At 48.0% G+C, this 24,926-nt stretch overlaps 1 protein-coding gene and 1 long non-coding RNA gene across 7 annotated transcripts in view; both read right to left on the reverse strand.

Moving 5' to 3' along the window:
* LOC120894158 (regulator of G-protein signaling loco) overlaps nt 1–24,926 on the reverse strand; it is a 40,594-nt gene that overhangs the window by 5,781 nt on the left and 9,887 nt on the right. For 3 of the 6 annotated variants that reach the window (XR_005738176.1, XM_040296577.1, XM_040296579.1), the window contains exon 2: nt 13,409–13,474. The exons of 1 other annotated variant lie outside the window; for it this stretch is intronic. Coding sequence is in view for 4 of the 5 variants with exons in the window: in XM_040296577.1 (XP_040152511.1) it covers nt 13,409–13,474 (66 nt within the window). In the remaining variant the exon portion in view is untranslated. Of the gene's footprint in view, nt 1–13,408; nt 13,475–21,197; nt 23,626–24,926 lie in introns of those variants that run through there. 2 more of the 6 variants (XM_040296581.1, XM_040296580.1) reach the window with 2 other exon arrangements.
* On the reverse strand, nt 543–13,396 carry LOC120894170. The gene is made up of 3 exons (XR_005738177.1): nt 11,362–13,396; nt 10,758–10,790; nt 543–614 (listed from the first exon to the last, which is right to left on the reverse strand). It is a non-coding gene; the product is annotated as an uncharacterized LOC120894170 (long non-coding RNA).

Below are 24,926 nucleotides of genomic sequence, written 5' to 3' on the forward strand. Positions count from 1 at the left end.
TCGTGTGATGTGAGCAGCATGTTTGCACGTTGTTGCTGCTCACCACCACCACTGGATTCGGTCTGCTGCTGCTGCTGCTCGGTGGCGACGTTTTTGTCGACGGTTTGCACTGGGCCGTCTGTATCGATCGGCACCACCGCCACTGCCACCGCCGGCAGTACCGGTGTTGTTGTAGTTGCTGCGGCTGCGGCAAAAAAGCGTTTCCGCTCGACGTTCCGGCGTAGCGTACTGCCGCTCCGCTGAAACGCTCCTCTGGTGGCGGTGCTGGCCGGTGGACGATCGCCGTTGCTGGTGTTGCGTTTGCCGCTGGCACTGTTGTTATTGCGGTCCAGTTGCAGCGGCGCATCGGCAGATATCTCCTGCTCGCGTTTGTACATTCACCTCACTTGGCGCGCCAACAGCAATGCCAGCAATGGAGCACGCAGCGGGTGTGCGCAGCAGCAGTGGAGAGCGATACTTTCGCACGATCGGAAGCCGCCAACATCACCACACTACCAGCACGTGCATCATATATCACACTAGTTTGTGCGCGACACCGTTTATTGCTTTGATTTGCGACACGCGTGCCTAGAGTTCGGTTCGCAGGTTTTGCGCTGTTCTGTTTCACACTGTAACTGCAATGTAAATGTATCACCATTCGTATAACGATAGCCAGCCAGTATGTGTGCGCAGAAAATAATGCTCGACGACCCCACTTTTCTGCATTGCAACCACTTTAATCCTTCCCAAAACCCGTTACTTCCTCCCGAGTGAAAGGTATGGGAACGTAAAAGATCGAACGCGCATTACGCTTTACGCTTTATATCAAAATAAATTATTCCTGGCAGATTGATTGACACCGGCAGACACGCTGGGCGCTGGGCGACAGGTCAAGCGACAGTTACTCTCGCGCGTGCTAAATTATGTTGCAGTGTAATCGATTCCCAAACTTTCATCCCTATCACAACGGGCACCATCATCTCGGGATGCTGGGGATTTGGAAAGTAAAGGTAACTTGGATTGCACCTTTACACCAGCTCAGGGGGGGGGGGGGCACAACACCGCAACGGATGACAAATATTTTACTTTACTTTACTTCCAACCGTGACTGTCAGCCTTGGCTTGCCCCCCGCAACATGATTCCACTCTTATCTGATGGCTGTTTTTTTTTTATTTAGCCATTCAGCAGAGAACAGTTTTCAATCGGGTGTTAAGTTCAGCATAATACTGCACACTGTATTGTGCACGGCTGCTGCGCGGTAAGTGTTCCTGCTTTTATCGCATATCAAAAGACGATCGTTATGTGTTGAGCGGGCCCGATCACAACAGCAGCGTACAGGCAGAAACATATCTCGTTGACGTTTAAATAATAAAAAAGCCCAATTTATCTCGCACACCAGGGACGTTACGGGCTTGCGCGCGGCCTTCCCGCAGCGTGTCTCGTAAGCTGCCGCAACTTATTGCTAATAGGATGCTTTGAAAGCGTTTGACGAAAAGCCAATCGAAACTCGGCAACAAACACCGGAGCGTGTCCGAAAGACACCGATAAAAGCCGCAGGAGGTCACAAATTATCTTCTGCCCAGCAGTAGCGAAGCCGCCTCCTTGTGCAGGCCTTGCTGGGCTGCACTGAAATGGATGATTATTTTCGAAATCGTCCGGCGGATCGGCCAGCACAAACCGTTTCACAGAGGAAGTGATCGTCACGATAGACGTAATGTCGCTGTACTTAATGATGATCCCCAGAGGGAGACGGTGTGGGAAGAGTTTCGTCAACTTAGGTGGTCCCCGACCGTCCGACGGAGAAATTGAATTTAAAACTGTGCTTTAATAACTCATTACGCTGAAGCGGTGAGTGTGTGTGACGGCAGCAAAAGCGTTGATTACTATCGGCAGTAGAAAATGCAACGAAATGTTTTGATTTACACCAGATACTAAATCAATTTTGACCTACTGCAAAAGCGTTTATTTTGCGTTTGCGTAGATGGTGAAACTGATTGCACCGATCGCACTGACGTTGTGATATGATTTAAACGCTGCTGGTCGATGACGTCAATCTGGGCCGATTCTTTATTCTGGAATCTATTTGCAGCAAGATAACAGTGCCGTTCGAACGCTGCATGATTTATTTTGACGTCGATCATCAATGCAATCGATCGAAATACGATCGATCCGAGCCTTGATGTCTGGGGCAAGTTACAGACGTCTTTGAAACTGCGCGCTTAGACAGTTCATTATCAGAATTGTTTAAATTATACGTACAACATACGAACACACACAGACAATCTACTCCATCGACTTTGCTTCCAATGCATTCCATTACATTCCGTTTGAAGCAAAACACTCGAACATACTTTTGACTGACAACCGTAGCGCACTTCTAGCAAGCATGATGAAGCACGCCCACAGTTTTGGGATATGTAATGGTTGTTTGGTCAACAAACATCCATTCGAATGGGGTGCGGCGTACCGAAGAGATCATCGTTTGGTGCAACGTAAACAACACAAGATACATCAAACCGGAAGCGATCCCCTGGGATGAAAAGCAGTAGTGATGGCTTTAAAACGCGATCTCTCTGATGCTAACCATTTGTGAAGCATGGTGATAGAAAGTCTCGGGCGTGTGTGATCATGCCACAAGCTGTATGTGATCGGTAACACGTGGCGGATGGCCAAAAAGTACCTTCCATTCGGTCCGAAAGCAAACATTGTTTCCACCAGTGTACCGCAAGTCACGTTTCTTTGAATGATCAAGTACGCTAAATCCAATAAACAGATAAAAGCAACAAAAATAACCAAAGCGATAACCTGCAGCGTTCACATGGTGAAACATGCCTACAATGATAGGGTCTTTTGGTGCTGATTTTGATCGTGCTACAAATGAATTACGTTGCCTGCAGTACTGTACGTTATTTACATTGCCGGTTTCTTTATTTATCAATCCACCAACAAGCAATTACGTAAGACAACACATTAAACTAAAACAACACAAAAATGTGCGCAGTACAGAAATGCGTTTTACGACCCTTGCATAAGCGTGCACTATTTGGATTGAATTAAAATTAACCAAGCCCACTGGGCAGCCTTGTGTGCTTTCTATGCTCGGTGGACACCGCAACTGCCGGGGAAACAGGAACAGAGAAAACAGATTGCCCACTAACGATGAAAAGTCTGCGGTTAATTCCTCCCCTGTGTTAATAGAAATCCTACCCGTGTGTGAACTGTTCCTAAGATTTTCCACAAAGCATGTTTGCGACCAAAATGTCCGGGTAGCCCTAAGTTAAGCGAAACCGAAATTAACGTAACATGAAACATGCGGTTACAATAAGCATTGCATTGCACATCATGCGACTATTTTTAGTACTGTAATCCCTAGCAAACCGAGCTGGGCCTCTGGGGAGCTCTAAGCACGATCGTAGGGCCCTATTCCAGCGTAGTATGCGCTATTGAAACATCTGCAAATCATAAACATTCAAGCGTATTAACACTGTGCTGTACTACTGTGGCGATGCGCCAAACACGAGAGACCCTCACAGATTAGCAATACACAGCCATATACAAGCACATATCTGCGTCAGGGACGGTCGCTAGCTCACCAAGCCAACCAGAAGCTAATAAAAACCAATTTGTCCGCATAACTCATCATGAATCATATCCATTGTAGTGAATGTGGCGTCCTTCGTCTTTGCCGTCGTTCGTTTCAGCTTTGTCGCCAACTTCATCAGCATTCTACCGTTTTTGAAGGGTGAAATTGTGTGCCTCGGGTTCTTTGCAAGATGATGATGGGCTACTGACGCTACTAAGCACAACAAAAGGCGCATCATCAATTCGTGGAATGCAGCCGTCGGCAGCCAACACGAATGTTAATGCACCAAACGCGCGCGCCCCGGATGCACCCGCGTCGACAGTATGGCACACGTCAACGATCTCATCAGTGGTCCCCCCTGCTCCCGAGCTGGTTTAACAACGTTACGAGACAATATAAATCTACTCACAAATGTATTACGTGGGATAACAGCGTCACTGGAAAAAAATAGAGATAACCACTCGAGACTCCCGTCAGGCACGTCTCAATCTGTGCCCCGACCTTCAACAACACAACATGCGAGACCCTTTTTATTGTACCAAAATTGGAACACAGTCACACACACACATGTGCTCGAGTTCGAGCTGGAGCAAGATCAAGATCAAGAGGAAAGCCCACGTTCCCATTTATTCCATTCATACGAGCGATTAACGTGTGTGTAATATTGAAAACTAACTACACACACACATAAATTCCAGCTGAAGGAATGCAACTGCATAGGGTGGGAGAATGTGCTATTGCTTTGTTTTTATATTTAGGTGAAAAGAAAAAGTACTGCATGCCCTTTCCTATCATCACCCAGTGCACACCCATCACTAGGCACATAGGATCAACCTAGTTTCCATTCCCAACAGAGCCAACGCTCTTCCACCACCAAACCCAGCCGAAAGTCATTGTTACAGTACAAGTTGTTTGCTTTTCCATACGCGACCAGCGCTTCTTTTCCCATCACCAGCCAACAACAGCTCCAATGTACGTGAGATGCATTGGGAAGCAAATAAACTACGGCCACGGTGAATCACGACAGTTTGTGCATCAGTTTCTACATGTGCTTCTCCGACGAAAGCGGAACCTTCACGAACTTTCCGCTTATCTGGGCCACCGGGCATGGGTGAAGAGGCACGCGGGTTTGTCCAGCGCCAAAAGATGACAAAACAGTAGCGACTTTAAGAAGAGTGCAATTCTAACCAATTCCAGACTGTTCGAGCGTGATTTTCGCTGACCGTAACGAGTAAACAGACACAAAATCGCGTTGCGATTGTAGCTGAACTGAGCTCGGGAACATTATTATCAGCGCTGATGACACATGACGGAGCAAATATTCGCAATAATCTTACGTGCGACAAATAAGCCTCGAATTACTGCTATTAATAATTTTATATGATCACCAGCGATCCTCGATCATCTCTTCGCTAATAATCGTAAACAAGATACTATTTGTATTTTGCAGCTTGTGGCAACAAACTGATCCCGGCCACCATACGAATGTCTCGGAAGCGTATTTTTACAACCCCCCCCCCTCCACCCCCTTCCACGATAGCTTGAAGCGATTTTGTTTATCTCCCGTTCCCATCGTGCTTCAAAAGCCCCCTCTCAACAGCTTAACAATCCATAAAACATTTCCCTCCTGTCCCTGTGGAAATAGGCAAAATAGAAACTTCAGCCGTCGCACAAAACAATCTTGTGATCGGAAACGGTAGTCGGTAGATTTTATTGTCCGCGTTGGAATTTCAAACGTCTTGGAAAACAAACCACAGCCAGCGAACGACGCAACACAACCCACAGAGACCCGGAAGGAAGAGGGCCGTTAGTTGCTCTCTCGGTGTCGCTCCGTTGCCTTCCCAACTGTGCTGTGCTGCAATTTTCCAACGCACCAGCTCCAATGAATGAAGGGTCCGAAAAACGGCTTGCTTGGTGCAGGTTCGGTGAACAAGTGGACCGCAACAAAAACAGCGCCACCAGGGGACATACCAGAGGCAACACAAACACAATTGGTCGACCGACGCGCAAATGACTTCTTTCGCGCAGGGGGTAGAGAGTACGAGACCATACACACCCTACCACCGGTGGCTAATTTGTGTGATGCCCTGGTTCAGACAGTTGACGGGACATATCGGCCATGCCGACGGCAAAAAGAAGCGAACGGAAAGCCCAGGGAACAAATCAGTTTTCCCCAATGCAAAACAATTGTCATTCCTGTTCCTCGGGTGTGGTAGAGTGGGGCGCGATTCGCTTTTCTTGCCTTCCATTCCACGGTAGAATTAAGCTCACTTAAGGCGCAAGCATCACAAGGAGACACAGACGGACAAGAAGCGTCTTTTTTACGACAAAACAGAGCGAAAGTATGTTCATTCCGGGTGGCTAATTGGAAAAGTGGCAGCCAATTACCCCCAGTGTACTTTTGCGGCGCAGTATGTTCCGAACCGAACAGCAACACAGACACACGCAGATCATAATCATCCCTCTCTTGTGCTGCAAGCGCGACGAACCGAAGCAGTTTTGAGCGACAACACAATTGTTCTGAATGCTTAATGTGTATGGGCTGTAGCAAAAAAAAAACAAAAACATGTTTCGAAAGGGAATTCGCATTCTCCGCATCCAATGGCATTGTAAGCCACTATTACAACATGCTTTTTGGAGATTAAAACAGTCCATCAGAAGGTAGAAGGTCAAGAAGGTTTTAAAGTAACAACGGAACGCCACCATCCTCTCCTTCAGTGTCAGCACCAATCTGATAATGGCTTATCAGTTCGGCTAAGAAAATCGTAAATTTATACGCCACCGATCCATCGAATGAACTGTTTGTTTGTGCGAGTGTCTATGATGAGTGATTAGAATGGAAGGCAACATCACAACAAAGACCGTTTGCCGGCAAAGGGTGTACCATGTTCTGGAGCATTATTTAACTTAAAAAAACCCTTCATATAATCGCTTTGCTGCATGATTGTAGTTGTACAGCAGTAATCACATCATTTTCTTAGTAATATTTGAGTTATGTGTACCCCGCTTGCTGACAGCATTGCTTACAAATAATTCAACCTTTACCGCAGTTAACCCGTCCAATTGCATCAGCAGTCATTGATCAATCATCGATCCGTAGCATTTGTGAGCAAGGGCAAGCTGTCAAGCTAACGTTTACAGTAACCTGCACAGCAACGCTTGTTGCACCCACAGTGCATGACAGCACCAGAAACTCCCACCGTAGAGTCGTGGCTCGCTCCTGTACGTACGATCAACTTAATTAATCGCGTTCAGCTTCCACACTGCTGCACACACAGCTGCACACTCTCTGGAAAGGGCTGCGAGAGTCTACACACAGGACTGTGCCGCATCAGCATTCACAGCTCAGATGCTAATACACTCGGACAACCCACCCCAGGGGTGTGTGTGTGTGGAGTGGAATCGTTCCCAAAGAGGACGATAATGTATTCTAATAACATTCATTACGCAATTGGACATTGGACCCGTTTTGTGTTGTGGTGGTATCTCATTACCCACCCAGCCAGTGAGACCCACAACAAAAGTACACACGACCCGGCTGTTTAGGTAAGAAAATGGTAAGAAATAATGAAAATACCCCAACAGCCCGTGGAATCGACACGTCCATGAGAGAGCGGTCACTACTACACTACTTCAACGTAGAATAGCTTTCCCGAAGCATACAAAACGGGCGGGGAAAGTGAGCAACTAGTCGAGCATTAGCGAGCACTGGAGCAACATAAATTTGCGTGTCGTGCTGCCAGCCTCTTATGTCTTAATGTTTCTGCGCGCAATAGATGACTGTTGATAGTGCTGATTAGACAGGGCCAGCGACTAATGCGCATCGATGCACACGGGACGAAGACCACGACGACGATGATGATGATGATGATGAGGATGGCCGGGCCATTGGATCTCCGGGTGTTGCAATGGGGTCTTGCTGAAGGTGTCACTTTACTGACACGGTACGGAAAACCTACGGCCGGCGCGCACGCTTGAAAGATATCCGAGAGCTCCGATCTTGATCTGCCGCTAACATGCAAACTGATCTCGTAGCTTTGATACTAACACGCGATCCTGTAATGTGCTGCTTTTGAAGATTAGGGGAAAGATGTTCCTTTAAAAATATCGACATTAGCTAACTTTCAGTGCCGAACAACGATCGATGGAGGATTACGAATACCGGATAATCGTCGCAGTGCTATTAACTGTTTTGTGAGGCCTTTTGTCGGTCTTTGCTGGGCAATAACTTACAAGATGTTAAAAAAGAGGTTGATAGTTCAGGTCGATATTTTGGGAAGATCTCTGTCACAGTTACCGTCTTTTTAGTGTCCACTGAGTGTAACGCAGGGTACAACACGAAAACCGTTACAACAACCATTTGCACGAACATTCGTTACAAAATCGTCAATCTCCTCATGCGTATCCTTATGACTCATACCACACAAGCACACACATACAGCTCTAAAACAGTAAAATAAAGTAGAGAATGCGCCAGCAACTCGACCGGACTGCGCAAACGAGGATAACCTCCATTGTGCTGCGGAGCTCTGGGTGGTTGTGGGCAAAACGTCCGACGCCAACCCGACCGTATCTTAACCTTGGGGCCGGAAATATAATAATGCAAGCCCAGCGAGCTAAACGGTATCGGTTGACTGCCGCATCATCCGAGCAGCTCGCAAGGAACACTCGGTGTTTGTGGTGGTGGTGGTGCTTGAGCTACACGATGATGCAATTGCATCTCCCCAAAGATTGCACCCTGCCACTTCTCCTTGACGGGGGCACTGAATTGGACTGTTTTTTTTGTTATAGAGACAAAAAAAACGCTCAAACGCTTTCAAGCTATGTGGTTCCCAGGAGAAATTTGCGGCGAACCTTTGCTGTCACACAAGGGCTTTTGCTTCACGGCTGAGAGATTACGCTCCACGCTGAAATGTGACTTCCGTTCCGTCGTTTGCGGTGAACGTGTACCGGGCGGATACACTGTTGCACCGTGGCAATGCACTCATTTGCGGGGAGGGAGGGGGGACTGATTGTTCCCTTTTTTGCATCACCCAAAGAATGCGCAAAGTGGAAAAAGTCTCGTATAGCAGCTGGGAACGATCTAGATCGTTTTTTTGTGTAGATTCTTTCCTTAGGACTTGTCAAGTGTAATTTTAAATGCCCTTTTCACTCAATTTTACCATTCTTGCGAGCTTTTTAATGAAAACATGTATGTTGGCTTGAACAAAGCACCTGATCGCACGTTCCCATGGTAAGACGACGTCTTCAAGACATCCTCCACTAGTTGAGTAACGAAACGATCGGTTGCGTTTGAAGAAAGCTAACTCATTGGATTGGAAATTAAGATTGCTTAGCTATCGCATCCCCCGCCGTCCGGTAAACTCTTTTGAAGCTGTGCTTCATCAACGCGTAAAGCCTTTTCCTAGCAGCAAAGAAAGGGGGTGGTATGGCGGGAGTAAATAATCCCACGATCACAAGAAAAAATACCAACTACCGGCGGGACCGTTTTGACCAACGTTACTGCTGTGCATCACCCGTGTTTCCCGCCGTCAAGATCGCCCAAAGATCGTTGAGCGGGAGAGGAGCGGGTTTTATGCATTCAATCATAATTATTCCATCTCTAGAAAGTTGTTTACTCTCGTCGTTCCGTCCCTGCTTGCGACTGTGCGTTTAAACAGACACACTTACACAGCAACACACCGCGGCCGCGAAGGTTTTCTCAGGTAGCGTTTGAGGGCCGCGCAGCGTGGCCGGAGCAGCTAAAAGGGGAAACAGACGGGTGGTTTGTTTTGTTTTTCATCCCCTCTTTCAACGCGGCGAAATCGGCGAACCTGCTTGATCATCGGTAAACCATTAAACCATGCTGCCCTGTCCCTGTCCTCGGCTCCCACACGGGAAGCGAAACGTATAAGCGCAATAAGCCGCTCTAAAGCCTCCCGGCTCCAACGCGCCTTTTTTTTTGCTTCCTAATTTCCCAAAACTCCCTTTCTCCCTGGTTCTGGGTGTTCCGTGCGATGCTTTTGGCTGAAGGGAAACGAACGAACCTATTGGACCGGTAGGAGCGATCTTCCCTTCACTACGAACTATGAGGAATACAATTCCCTTATACCGGACCGTGCTGATCTATTATCCTCCGTTGTAACGGATGCGTAGCAAACCTCATTCTCTAATACATACTACCGGCTCGTACATCTCCTCCTCGTCTTTATTTAAGGCTGCCCAATGATGGGAACAGCAGACGGAGAAAGGCTTCATTCATTACCCAAAACACACACAAAAACAATTCAATTTGCACACATCGAAGCTGCCAATGCTAATTCCAACCGACACGCAACAAGTGAGAGAATCATCATTGCGTGCATTCGGTAGGGCACAGGCAGACATACAAAAAGATGAAGATAAACACAAATTCCATACATCACTTTCAACATCCGTGCCACTCGTTCGGCGGTGAAGCATTGGATTTGAGCGTTGCACACGCTTCACAGTATTTGGCAACACGACTGCATTAATGATTTTGACTGGCGCTTCTCCTTGAACGCCATTTAGTAATTGACAAATCCTCTCCGACAAGACAATTAGTAGCCAGCGGATCTGGCAAGATAGGTTACCATTTTCATGGACATTTTGGCTGGTTGAGAATGAGTTTTAGGCCACGCTTCTTCACACTAACCCCAAAAATCACGGCCAAACCTGACCACTAGCGATCACTCTCACAAGCAAACTCCTCGCACAACATCACACGTTACTTGCTTTCGTTTCCTCCCGACACACACACACCAACTCGTACAATCGAAAATGCTTCACTTTCTTTTCCACGGTGAACTTTTTCTATTTCAAACGCTTTTCAACCCCTCCCCTGCGTGTATTCCGGGAACGCGCGCACCACAATGGATCATTGAGCTACAAACTTGAACAAACACTTGCGTTTCCCTTTGAGGGTCCAAATTCACATCTTCTACAAAACTTTTCCGAAAAACCAACCAACTTCTTCACACCGGTAATAGACAAAAGTTCAAATCACAACCAACCAAGATGTAGCATAGAAACACGATGCACTTGTGCACGATGATCACACTGTTTTGTATGTTGAAAAGATAGTCGAGGGCGCGTTCGTGCGGTCCAAAACACACCGTAACACCACGGAACCAGCAGGGCGACTGGTTTGATTGTTTGAACGGTCAATTAAAGGAAATTGAATTGACGACGTACCGCGTCCACCATATGCATCACACTCGACTGCAACTTTTGAAAAGACAGAGAGAGAGACGGAGAGTGAGTGAATGTGACTCTCGCCTGCATTAAAGCACGTGTGCGTGTACATGGCGTATCGAAGGGCCCCCTATTTCCTATAATGCACTGCAAGCACGACCACTTTGCCGGAAACGCACACGAAAAAGCGTGCAGCTGAATATGCGTACGCGGATTTAATGCTTGCTGTAGGAAATGCACGTAGCATAGCCGACTAGCGTGGACAGACACAAACACACCACACCCCACTAATACAGTTTTGAAGTCGTCACTGAACACAGCTGTTGTGCGCTATACTGCGGGAAGCTTTACCATGTACCGTTGACGTACGCAAACACGCATAGGAAGTTGATATCCTTTCGCGCTCCGGAAAACCGTCCACAGCTAAGGGTGTGTTGCTTTTCCGGCTTTCTTATGATCGCGAACCGTAACACTACGGCTGCCGAACACATTGCTTCCCTTCCCAGACAGCGTACCACACACTGCCTGCATTCTTTTCGCTTTCAACTTTTCTGTTTCCGTCGTCACAACACAGGGACAGTTTAATTCTTTCCCCCAAACTGACCGTAGTCTAACAAACCCGCACCGAGCATTCGGGTACTGGGGAAGACGGTTGAAGCTGCACACATCACACATACAAAAACACACACACAGCGAGTATAAACTCCCACAAAAACGCGACGGCGACCCGTAGTTTGCGTTGTTAGAGCTGTGTCGCCCTCGTTGCGCCGTCTAATGGAAACTAAACCGGCAACAGCGGACCCACCAGCAACCAACTTCATCCCGAGCGGGGCAATCTCTTGCACCGTCGGAGGGTGTGATCCGCGCTCTCTTTCTCTCTGTCTCTCTGTTACTCTCTTCGTGGGATGGTGTCCCTTGCAGTACGAGATTCCATTGGTTGGGTTCGCATCGGTTGGCATTAGAGAGGAGCTGGCTCATCGCCCTTATGCACAGACGACCCTATTTCAAGGCTCTCATCTCTCTCTGACTTTGGTCTTTGGACGGTCATGGTACAGTTTCTGATGTGAAAAAGGCCGCATGTGGCAGTCACAGAGAGCCCCAGACGAGGTTACTCTCGCGTTCGCGAGTTGCGTGTGAGATTGCGCTTTGATTTTGGGCTGATCTTCACCGATCACTGCCAGCACAGCCATGTCGCTCGCGCGTTCTCACAGTTTCTCTTGCGTAAGCATCATCATATCGCTGTTTGCGTATGGCACACCGTTGAGCAGGGCAAGATCACCGCAAGAAGATCACACGCAGCAAGATTGGATTCTAGTGGAGTTTGTTTAAAAGTTAAATAATGCCGATCTAAACACGATCAGTTCGCATACAAGTAGAACCTAACATAGCAACGGCCGTAAAGAGACCCGACGATACTGTCTGAGTCACTGTTGAAGCAGCAGTTTCGACACACATTTTGTGCTTACACAGATGTTTCGATAACAACAATAACAAAAAACTGCAACATATACACATTACCCTCAAGCCCTGCCGGTCAATGCAATGTGCTCTATTTTGAAGCACAACTTCGGCAACCAGTCGACAAAAACAAGCAACAAAACATGAGCCACCGCCAAACCAAAATAAAAGGAACCATTTCAGTTGCTTCAATTTTCCGCTGGAACCACTTCTTCAAGCAACGAACCCACAAGGAGGCCCGGGGAGGGCCTTTTGTTGGATCTAGTTCAACAGTGTAAAGCAGCGACCCCAGGGTAGGACAAGCCTGTAAACAGCAGCCTGTAAATGGTAGAACCGATCGCTGACCGTAGCTAATATGGTCATTCCAATGCAATCAAGCTTTTCCTTCTACGAGACACGACCAACTGCGATACTTCGCTGGCAGTCCGTTCTCCGGACGATGGCTTGTTGGCTGGCAAACGAGAAAAAAACGAGGGGCACCTACTACTAGGGTCTTCCGACGTGTACGATGCTTCAACCATATTAACGTTAATAAGCCAATTTGGCAGTTTAATGATTCGACTTCTTCGACGAAACCCGACGAATAGCGCGTTCCGTGGGATCGGCCACAGCACTAGCAATAGAGCCCAACCTACCATTTCCTCCACCACTATGGGAAACAAGAGCCACGGCGGAGATGATTGATACCCAAACCGAGGGAAGCAATTTCTGCTGGTATGTATACCAGACAGACAAACGGATACAATGTAAAATGGAAGGAAGCGTGTAGGACCAAATATCACAGTTGATTCGGTGTTAGGAATACGGCACAAGGCTGCGAAAGGTGTGTGTACCGCAAATAAGTCATTAATTGGTCACAAAAACATTGAAACCCCCGTTTTATTAGGATGGGAAGGCATCCAACCGTGTAAGCAACTGTTACAGCACCTAGCACGAAGATTACCAGTCAGAAGACGCACTAAGATCTCAATTAAATCGATCGACGCACTCGACAACTGACCGTGGCAGATTCGGGGGAAGCGTGTGTAACGCATCGATTGACTACACCCAATCAGGTCGACATTCCAAGTTGCTCCAAACATGACGACACAAAACAAACTGCTGGTAAAGCACTCGATCGCTAACGGTAGTAAGGAAGGAGGAATGATCTTTCAAGCGCACCACCTTCGCGCCGGATAACGGGTGCTACTTACTTGACTACTTTCCGTGACGTCGTCCTCATCGTGAACAACACCCTCGAGCAGATTGGGAGCACTCACCTGCAAAATGAAGAAATGTAACGAAAAGAAACAATTAGAAGATTGACTTACTGATGATTTACACCGTAACCATCAATATTTACGGTTTTGTAAGGTAACAAACACCTCCAACGGCGAGACATTGATTGGTTTAATTTTTATATATATTGCTCTCAAACATACGCCGGATACGCACGCAGGCGTTCGTGTAGAGGCGTTGGGCGCGCGTGTAGTTTAACACGTTTTGTGGCTGACAACACATGGCACTCGGTTGTAAATTGATACCGACACTTGCGCGATCGCACGTGAATTTGCAATGTGCCTGCCCGACACAGTGGAGAAATTCACCAGCTCACCAGCGTTAGAATAACAGTTGAGTTAAGCGAGCTGACAATTGCGGCAAAAGGCCACAATGTCAAAATCAACTATAACTCTTATTTACATTGGTTCATAAAAAGGAAAGTCTTCAAAAGATAGCAGAGCGGATCATCGCAACACAGTAGCAGAAACCATTATTCCCACCGACTTTCTAATTTGGCTTTGTCTAGTTTTCCCTGCGCGCAGAGTTATGATGTGCTAGGTAGTGCATGGTTTAGGCAGAGCTAAATTTGGATTTCCCATTAGGTCTAACACCCTAAAATGTTGAAATGCGCTTTTGCGTAGTAGTGTAACGCTTTCTCCATTTATCAGAACTTATCTTACGTTTGATACATTACATTTTGGGAAGCATAACATGCTATTATAACTTTGAAGAATTGATCATACAAGATCGTACAAACTAGGGACCACCAGCTAAGCCGAAAAAAGGTAAACCTCTAAACAGTAATCATCGACATTAGCGGCGGGTATGTGCTGTTACCAACCACCAAGTTCAGTTGTCCTTGGTCTAAAAGCGCATGCTAAATACCCTCCCGAACGGCCCACCTTCTTTCAGTGTCTGTTTGTGATGTTTTACCGACATCCGGAAGACGTTCCCCAAACGAGCTAATAATAGCAGAGGGTTTAACTATTATACACATCCAACAGCCTGTAGACTCCGCTCAATCAAGAATAAAGCAGAATCTTATGAATAAAACGAATAAACGAACAGGTAAAACTGAAAAAGGAACGCGCAAGACAGGAGAAAGCTACGCTCCGGGACAAAACAGACAGGGCGTTCCAGCTGGCTGTCAGAAGAGGTTCCGGAGGTTCCGCTTTAATGATGAACGCCTCAACCATCCCGAATTCTCTTTCTTTCAGTTTATTTTTATTGCCGACAACCAAACAAATGCACGACAAAGAGCCACAAAATACGCCACAGTACGGCAGTGCATGTGGGCCTGCAGACGGAACAAATCACACCAAGAAACTCGCACGAAGGGAAGTTCGAATAGAGCTGTAAGTTCCATTACATCTCTTTCCTCATTACCGTACGTATGTTAATAAGGTAATGAAGAGCATTTAGGACAACGATTCCAAACCATACCCTTTTTTTCAGCCCTTTCCAACGTCAACACACCGGAAGTGACGCACACATCCATTAGAGTAAAGATCTCGAGTGGTGGTTTTCAGCTTTTTTGTGAACATCGTTCCTTCCTTCCCGTTCTAAACTGTCACACGCCACGCCCGTACGATCTTCCCTGGGAACTGAACTGCTTTCAAGAGTGGACCGGAAAAGGGATTTCTTCTCTCCGAACGGAAAACGCTGTCAAATGTGCAAATTGCGTACACGAGTGCAGGGTATGGGTCATCTACATTAGAATTCCACTTTTGCGCAATGAGCATGCACGTGCACCATTCTAACGTGACAAAAACGATCCTTTCTACCGGGTGTGAGTTGGGTTGTAAAACATGGACCCGCTTGAAATTGGAACCACGCTTTGTGCATTGTGCCGACCACGGAACGCAACGAGAAGCAGATTCATTTCATATTTTCGCGCCCAAAAAAAGGAAGAAGAAGTCGCGTACAAAAGCAACAATTTGCACATTTGCGCAGCCGTATAATTATAGCGTACCGGGAGACGCTATGCCACTCTTGATGGATGATTTACGACCCGAGCGAGTTTGGGCACGAAAAACGGTTTTTATTTTTGATAATTTATTCGCCAAACTTCAAAAAACGAGTACCATCGCGAAAAACATTCGTACCACAGCACAATCGTTCGTTATTGATTGCTCGTATTATTAAAACATTAATTTGCATCGTTCGGGCCCCACATGCACTACTGGGACTCTGGGGTCGGTGAGAATCACCACAGCGGAAAAGTGGCACACGTGACACGAAAGTTGGTGTGACAACGCTGCTGCGGGCAACAATCATAATTTTGCAAGGGTATTATTATACTGTTTGGTGGAGCATTTTTCTTCAACAAAATGTTCCTTCAATTGGTGTTCTCCCTTTTCGAAAATATGCCATCATTCTTTACAATAATTGCTTTCTTTGGGAGTTACTGTTACTGCTTGGCTTTTTGGAGTTGGTTCTTAAGATAGTCCGGTTTGCATAGGACCGCAGCGCCGCTGCCAGAGTCAGCCAAATCAAAGCTGTAAATATGCTACTTAATCGATGCAGCGTCTCTCAAGCCGACCCATTTCCCACACTGATAAACAACTGTTTGCCAATGTACAGATTCGCGGTGCGCGGAAAGGCCTCCAAATCGGTCGGAACGACAACGAAGTAGTACCGACGACTGCATTCGAAATACGCACAATTTAATGTTCATAAATTAAGATAATTGAATCAAATCGAGGCCATAATATCCGCTTCGCATCGACAAGGGTGTCGGTCTTTTTGAGCATGAGTCTTTAGGAGTGTTCCAAAATACCGATGCCGGTATGCCGTTTGTATGACCGGTTTTGCTTTGCTTAAAACATGCGGACAGGAAACACAGGGCCCCGATACCGGATGCACACATACGAAACAGTTTCGGTTTATGGGCTCATTCCAGATCACTGTATATTGGAGTGAGTTGTTAAATTTTAACATGGATTTGCTAATCAAATTCTAACTTTTCCAATCAGGGATGCGTTTTGTCTTCACTTTATTTGGAATGCATTTTTATCTGCCCAACAACACACAGTCATGGCACCAGAGACGAAGTCCACCGAGACGCGGAGAATGATGAAGATTAGTTCAAGGTTTCGATCCCCCTCCATCATGCCACTAACGGGCATCCGCCGTACACCGTTACGGCTCTCGACAGGCCGAGAGGGAACGAAAGACCTTTAACACCCGGAACGGATCCGTACCGGTTGGGCGCCGAAGAGAGATACGCACATTTACGATGCAATAATTTAACACTGTATAAAGTACACTTCTTTACGCCCAATCGGAGCAGCTCCTCGGACCAGGAACCGGTGTGGTAGATATCTGATAACTACAAAGCATAACTACTCCGGGAACGAGTTCACCCAACCGTTGTGAGTGTTGCTGCATCGGAGTGTGTCTTACTGCATCATGCATCATCGTTATTCATGTCGATCGGTGAAGTTTGCCATTATTTCCGGGCTTCATTTCACCGACCTACAATAACCCTCGGATTGGCGCAACCGGATTGAGCTTAGAACGTCTCCCACATAGCTCTGGCACAACAATCCCTGTGCGTAATAGCACGAGAAGTTGGTTGGAATTTCACCTCCAACGGCATCTTGCGCTATGACACACACACAGGCACTTAGTGTCCGCAAGATTGTTCGCTTTGTGTGCCCCTTGCACGGTAGCGCTCAGACGCGACTCTATCAGGCAACTTGTTCGGCAAGAGATAAGAAAAGATGGTAAGGAGACGGAGGATAATTTATTTCCCTTTGCACTGCCACTGCATCACATTCTCCGAAAGCAAAACTAAACCGGGGCAACATTATTTCCCATGATAAATGTATCATAAATGAAGCATAAATTCTTGCGGAGACAGGCGTTGGATGTGCGTAGTTAGCAGACGTGTAGAAAAGCAGATGATCGGAGTACGATGAAGGGAGATCGTTAGAAGCCGAGACACACTTGCCGGCGAGAGCCAGTTTTGGCCGTAGGTCAAGTTCAACCAACTGTGTATACCTCCTCCAGTGCCCAAAGCCAGTGTTTCTAAGCCATTACTTGAAGACATAAAAGGGGATTTGTGGGTTAAAAAAAGGGATTACAAAGATAGTTCTACGATGCAACCGCACGTGCCACCGTCATCACATCTGGGTGCCCTTTGACGGGAGCGAGATGATGTATCAAAACTATCATATGCCATCAATGTGAGGAACGCTTCAACAACATGTGTTAACGATGCCCGTCACACCTTAACCACGCAACGCGAAATCAGCATCGGTGTCACGTGCCTTCAAACGGGATGCTGAACTCAGACGAACTTCTCTAGCACGATAGCACGTATGTACTAATTATACCGCGAATCTTACGTCTAGCAAGGTCTAATTACGATCTTATCGAGCACACCTCATCCCCGCTTCAGAGATTCATGCATTTCCATGAACTGTGTGCAGCCGGAGAGAGAGAGAGAGAGAGAGAGAGATCGGTGAGCAGGAGGCCAGTACAATTTGCCAAGCACACACAATAGAGCCCGGCGGCAGGTGGAGTATTCTTATGTGCTAAAAATAGCTCCGTACACTGATGCTGGGAGATTAGATCGAGCGGATTTTTGTTATACAGCCATTCAGGTGGGAATGATCGTTTGCAAGCAATCAGGAGAATTAAGAGTACATTTCTTGGGATTGAACATTGAAATTTATTCTCCACGTTTTTGCGTTCCAAGTCACGAGAAATTGACTTCCCATTAACGATGACAGTCTTCAGTTGATCAGTTCCCCACTAATAGAAATGCCGCTATGTATTACCATCTTCGAAGTGATTTCCATAGCATATGCACTAAAAAGGCAACTCGTAAGATCGTTTGAAAGGTGGTCCCCAGGGCAACAAAGTATCGGACCAACCGTCCCTATCCATTGAGCTGTGCAGCTCTATCGGGTCGGTCTCTGCCACTAAAAATCCCATCCGCGCCGATTGCAGCCCAGTGTCCACCCCAGACTGTCCAGATTGGCCACGGCTTTTTATGCAGGCAATGAAATGCAAGCTCACATACATTAATGCGATCCAATCAAAAAGAAATAAATACAAACCGTCGACATATCCAGCGTTCTTCTCTTCTTCGTTTTTTGCCATCCAAACCTAACCAAATGGCACGTTCTATGCGTTACGTTCTAGCAGCAACTCCCATGGTCATGACCCGCCGATGTCGTTGTCGGCTAAACACCCCAGATAGGGGTGGCCCGTGTGTGTGTTTTCGTTTGCCTAGAATAAATATTGCCCTACCACCGAGTGTGGCTTCCCCGAGGCCAGCTTAAGCTAAGCAAACGGTAGCTGCTCCTCATCGTTCCCTCGTTTGGGCGGCGTTGTGATAAACTTTCTGGCCCCTTTCTACTTCATTATTTGCATGACACGCGAGCACCACTCTCGGCCAACCGTTTCCCTTTCTGCCTTATGTGTCAATAAGACGCAGAAGCAAACGAAGGCCCTTTAAGAAAAGCTTCGATGCAATCGCTTCCGCCGCTACGGTATATCAAGTGTCACATGCACCAATGCTCTCTATGCGCATTTGCGCTGCTGGCTTGCAGTTAAGAGGCGCATCCGCTTAAGCTCACACAACAGAGACGACTGCAACAATGTTGCGCAGTGTAGAGAAAAAAAATCATTTCTCATGAGCTCTAGAACAGAACATCGCAGCATCGTGCGGACTTGCGGGAGAGTGCATACGTCTTTTTTTTCGTTTTCTACTGCCACTTTCGTTCCCCGAATGGGCTTGTCGTGCATTTGGAATCTCGTGGGAAGAAATATCTACCGATAACGGGTTTCGTGCACCTCCGCAGGGGCAACATTTTGAAGCGGGCCCCCCGCTTACAACCAAATTGATGCGATTCCCTTGGTTTGATCGTGCCTCTTCTCAAGTGGTGGATAGCGTTCTTGATGACCCGCGCGCCCGCGACATTAATGTTTCCCAAAGTGGCATCGTTACCCGTTTACAGAGACTGTGCCTGGGCTGCTACCTGAGCGATCGTAGTAGTATGTTTGTTAAAAACAGACGACCCATCCAGGACGGCTTCCGTACACATTCCATATTTGATAGGCGACGACGCGAGTGCGCCATTCGTACGGGGAAAAACAGTCTGATATAGCGCACAAACATTAGACGGTGATTGATTTAGGATATCGCTAGACAAACACACCGAAACGATCATCAAACGTTTACCAAGCAAATATAATTGACCCGTTTTACGTGCTCGATAGGGTTTATTACTTTTTTAAAGCTGCCTAAAGTCCTAGGTTCTATTTGAACTTCTACGCATTTCTGAGCACAGAAAAAAATCCCTCCTTTCCTCTTGAGCAGATATTCGTGTTCTTGAGCCTGGTTCTATGTAAAATAGTATCCCCATTTGTATCATCCAATTACACAGCAGCTTAACGCTAATCGTTACGTTGTTTGATAAGCCACTGACAGTGATGGATTGTGGAGAAAAGTCATGTGGCACGGGCGAGCGTTTGGTATTTATTTTATGTTTAACAAACCAGTCTCAAACAAAATTGATTCTTCATCGCTCGAACCCTGCACTTACTTTTTGTTATTGAATGTTGTTTATACATCAACTGCACTCCAATCGTTTCAAATTTGATAAGAGCTCCAACAGTGTGTTGGGGATTTCAAAAAGAAGACCACCAATCATAGTTCCACTCACATACAAAACGGGAAGTCGATGCCCAGTTATCAATAGAGCCAAAAGAGCATTAATCCAAAATTCAAACTGACCGACCACACACCCCGCGATCAGTAATCAAATTCAATTTCGATGACGTTAGTGAGCCGCTTCTTCTTCAATTATTGTAGCGAAACAATTAAACCGGACGTCATTCGATGCAGGAGCCACTTTAAACGTACCTTTTATAGCATGGAAATTAATATGGCGTGGCGCTAGAACGCATTATCCATCCCCTAATTCTGCTATCCCGGTTCCACATACCAAAAACAAACGTGAATTCAGTCGATCGATCGATCCAAAATTAAAGACACACGGTTTGCTCAAATGCAAAGATAACAGTGTTTCCATTGCAACAGACGCATCCATCGACCTTGCACACGGCTACACTTCGCCAACCCTTTTGGCTAACCTTTGTCGAAGTCGAAAGGGGCCACCGCACAATGCCGCTGCTGCTAATTTCCGTGGGAGCAAAACGTGCCACGGCTTTTCGGAATCCAGTGCGTAAACGCATCCGCCTCTACGCAACAAACAAAACAGAACCTAAACACTCTCATTATCGACCCGCACGGCGTGGGTTTCGAGCAAATTGGTAATTAGACAGCAACACACAGTGGAGAAGCAGCATCCAACTCCACCCTTCACGGATGTGGGGAATGCAACCTGCTTTCTGGCTTGTGTGAACCCACGGGGCAGGTGGAGAAGTACGCTCGTGTGGTTATAATTGATGAAAGATGAACTATGCAACAATGGAGAAAAAAGTTGATAAATAGAATAGAAATGATTGCTCGGGCGAAAATCAATTGAATTGATATCGTGGAAAGTGTGCGATTGTTGGGAGAGACATTCAAAGATATCGCTGCAATCTTCAGCATTCCTATTACACTGTTACCGATCGGGTAATCGGGAACAACATTAGAATAGCGACACGGGATCGCCACTTACAACAAACATTGAAGCTACGCAATACTAATATACCCTGCCTGTCAACCCCATTAGGCCGATATCTGAGCTGGGCACTTACTCCAATCTTGTCCAAACTGCGAACGGACGCCTGATGAACGCTGGTAAATGGGAGCTGCGGTACTAGCGCCTTGCACATCATCATCGGCACATCTTCTGCCTCATCCGCCGGTCGAACGTTCCGCCGCCTAGGCTCCTCCTCCCCCTCCAGCGTGTCGTCCCCTTCCTCGTCCGACTCGCCAATGTCGGAAGTGAGGGGCGTACAGCTATGGCTGCGCAACTTATTACAGTGGGCCGGTTCGCTGGCGGACCGCTTCAGAAAGCTCGCAGTAGTGGTGGCCGTTGCAAACGCCGCCGCACCAATAATCAGCCCCGCCAGCCCGGTCGTGGTCGAGCCGCTGCAGGTGGAGATCGAGCTGGCCCGCGGTGGATCAATCCGGAAGCTCGGCAGTATGGGCGGCTGCAGCTCGTACGAGCAGTCGGGCGATATTTCAAAGTGCACTAGCTTGGCGCTGACGCGGCGCTCCGTCGTCCTGCCGTTGCCGATCGTGCCGACGAGCGGCGAATGGTTTGCGTCATCGTTTTCATCATCGTTGTGCGTGTCTTCCGGTTCCTCGGTCTCTTCCACGTCCGAATGCGACGGTTCACATTCGTACGAGTAGTCATAGTTTTCGCCCCACACGAGCGTCCGATTGAGCGAGTCGGACTCGCGGCGCACGAACGACACCGACAGCCGGCGCAGATTGTCCTCCGTAAGGGCCGGCGAGGTACAGCGACTCCCGTTCTCCGAGCTGTTCTCACTGGTCGTCGTGGTGGTTGTGGTGGTCGTCGTAAGGGACCGTTTCGCCCGCGGACTCTTGAGGCCACCCTCCAGACTGTTGCTTTTCTTCTTGGCGGAGAAAAAGTTCAGCAGATTCCCGTGGGACGGCTGCTTCGGAAGCTCCGAGTTGCGGCGCCGCTGGAAGTGCTTCCGGATGGCGAGCGGCGTACGGAGTGCCTCCTCGAAGAATGCTTTCGTCGAGGAGGAAGCCTTCCGTGCACTGGACTTCGTAAGTGGGCAGTTGATGTCACCCGTGCTCGGTCCACGGTGGCTGTGCACCGTGGACATGGCAGCGACTGCCATCGACACCACACTGTCCCGAGGGTGTGACGTCGGCTCGCCAAACAGTAGCCGGTCCGGCTGTCGATGGTCCGGCCGTGGCGAGCTCTTGCTACTGCACGTATCGTACTGGTCCTGTTCCATCGATTCAAAGTCCGAATCGATGAACGATGCGTCGGCCGGTGGTGTAAGCAAATTTAGCCGATAGTTTTCCGCCTCCTCGTCCTCCGCATCGTACCGCGGATGGGCTTCAGCTTTCGCGTCACCACCACTCGCGAGCCGTATCTTAATCGGCGTCGATGTTGATCGCTGAGCAAAGCCACCGCGATCATCTTCGCACACGTGTGCTTTCGCGGCTTGCTGCTCCTCCGTTTTCGCCTTCTTCTGCACGGACGCGTCCAGATCGTTCGCCGTGGTGTCTGAATCGGAGCTGAGGGCGTGCTTCGCATGCTCGCAGGACGGACAGGAGCGGCCCGCCGGGGCAGCCGGAGCGCCGAGCAGCGACTTGAACTCGAGCACGTTCTCAAACGACGAATCGTTGGCACTCTTTAGCAGGGCGATAAAATTCTTGCTCAAAACCGGTTGCAGCAGGCTGCTGATGGCGGTCGCTGCACCGGACGATCCGGCCGTGCCCAAATCGGCAGCCGCCGCCGCCGGGCATTCGAACACTGTTCTAACGCTCGTTGTCACCTCGATCCGATTGCCGGGCAGGTGGTGGAGAGCGGTGTCCAGGGCGGCCGTTTCGTTGCGCTTCAGTGCACTTTCGTTCTTCGCGGACGCTGTACGATCACTGCCGGGAGACGACACCACCGTGCGCATGATAATCGTTATCTCCGAAGCACTGGGCGGACCACTGTCAGGGCCGGTGTGCGCAGTCGGTGGGTCTTTCACTATCGTTCCCGTTTCGCTGCTGTTTGCCATGATGGACGATTTACTGGAGGAACGATTTTGGAACTGGAAAGCACTTACATATACACAGTCACACGTAGTTTTTTTTACCACGAAGGAAAAGGTTCTAACTTAAGTCGGACATTACACTTCGCCGACCTTGTGGATACCTTTGGATAATAGATTACACATTAAAACACACACGCACGCAGAATCTTCTTGCTTCGTCACACGCACAAGTTTGTCCCCAATAAATAACGAGCCTCTCATCCCCCCAAATTTGCAACGAGCGCTCTTGTCAACTAAGCCATCGAAGAGCTGGTTCTGGCAACCATCACACCCTTACCCCTACTTCTGGCCGCACACCGAAACGAACGAAACCCCGGATCGATACGATCCGGTCCAGTCTACATCACACTTCGTTCTAACCAGCCAGGGACAGGTTTTTTTCCGCCCGACTCCACGACGCACCAAAACACACAACCGCGCACATGGCGGGGGAAAAATAATGTGCAACCGCAACCGCTGCCACGAAATGAATCTTCCCGCACACGCAGCACACGCCCATAATTCTTTCCCCCCTTTTTCCATCGTCGGCAACCCCTGGGTGATCGGGGGAGAGGGGGGGGGAGAGGGTAACGGCAATAGTGGGCACCCTCGAGAGCACTTGAAATCGAATGCGTTGCGCATGCGCACCAGCGCGATTGTGCGACGCGCGCACCACAGCAGACAGCAAAACGCGCGCGAATGGATCGCCGCGATCGCCGTTCGGGCTTAATTATCAATCATTATCGATTGCGCGTACACGTTGCTGTGCGTTGGTGGTGGACGGAAGAAAGGTGAAACCGAAATTGGGGAAAAGCTTTTTTTCGGGCTTGGAAGTCACGCACTTGGCCGCACGGAGCCTCCTCATCGCCGAAGGTAAACTACTTCCGGGGTAGTAAGTAGTGAGGAAGGTATCACGATACGAGTGTTGAATAGCATTAAGTCACTTATACACTACACATTACACTGTCAAGACGCAAAAAAATCAAACACAGACGCCCATTAGATCGATTGCCCGTTGTATTTGTCTACTTCCCCGAATAAACCCCACTCAGCGTTGTGATGTTTTTGTAAGATGGTTTACGCACTATCGGCAAAAGGACAAGGCAAACCCTGTTGAACCAAGGTGCCCGATCGAATTTATTATACCAGTCACATATTTACCTCCCCATAAATGGGAAATACAAAAACCTTTTGCCAGTGGATGAGCATTCGATCAGCCGGATTTCCTCCCGCCAGATGGAACCGACGACGGATGCATTAACGAAGTTTAGCACCAGGTAAACAAACGCAAACCCCACCGCCCCTTCTGAGTGTAATGATGTACTCAGTAAAAATGTTGCTACAACTTGTAAACATCAGCACGAAACAAACACATTTGAGCTGAAAGAAAGAAAAAAAACATTGCAAATGGTGATATCATCTTTGGGCCGTACCACGGTTGCCGAACCGTCGAATCATCCCGAGCGACGATCAAAACAACAGCGCTCAGGTGTTCCGCGACTACCGGGTCCCGGTGGAAAAACAGAGTCTACGGGTGGTCCACTGGTCGTATTTATAGGAAATCTCCTACGCACCAGAAACTCAAGACACGCAAAGATGCTTTTGCTTGGAAAGCAGCGTCATCCGGCCCAGGCTGTTGTTTACAGCTGATAAAAATGTAATGCTAAAAGGTGTACACATCCGTGTCTCGACGATCAACGTCACTAGTTGAGCTGACCCACATCATCATTTCCAACACATCCAACATTTCCTTAA

Source organism: Anopheles arabiensis, chromosome 2 (genome assembly GCF_016920715.1).
Source record: "Anopheles arabiensis isolate DONGOLA chromosome 2, AaraD3, whole genome shotgun sequence".
Taxonomy (NCBI): Eukaryota; Metazoa; Arthropoda; class Insecta; order Diptera; family Culicidae; genus Anopheles; species Anopheles arabiensis.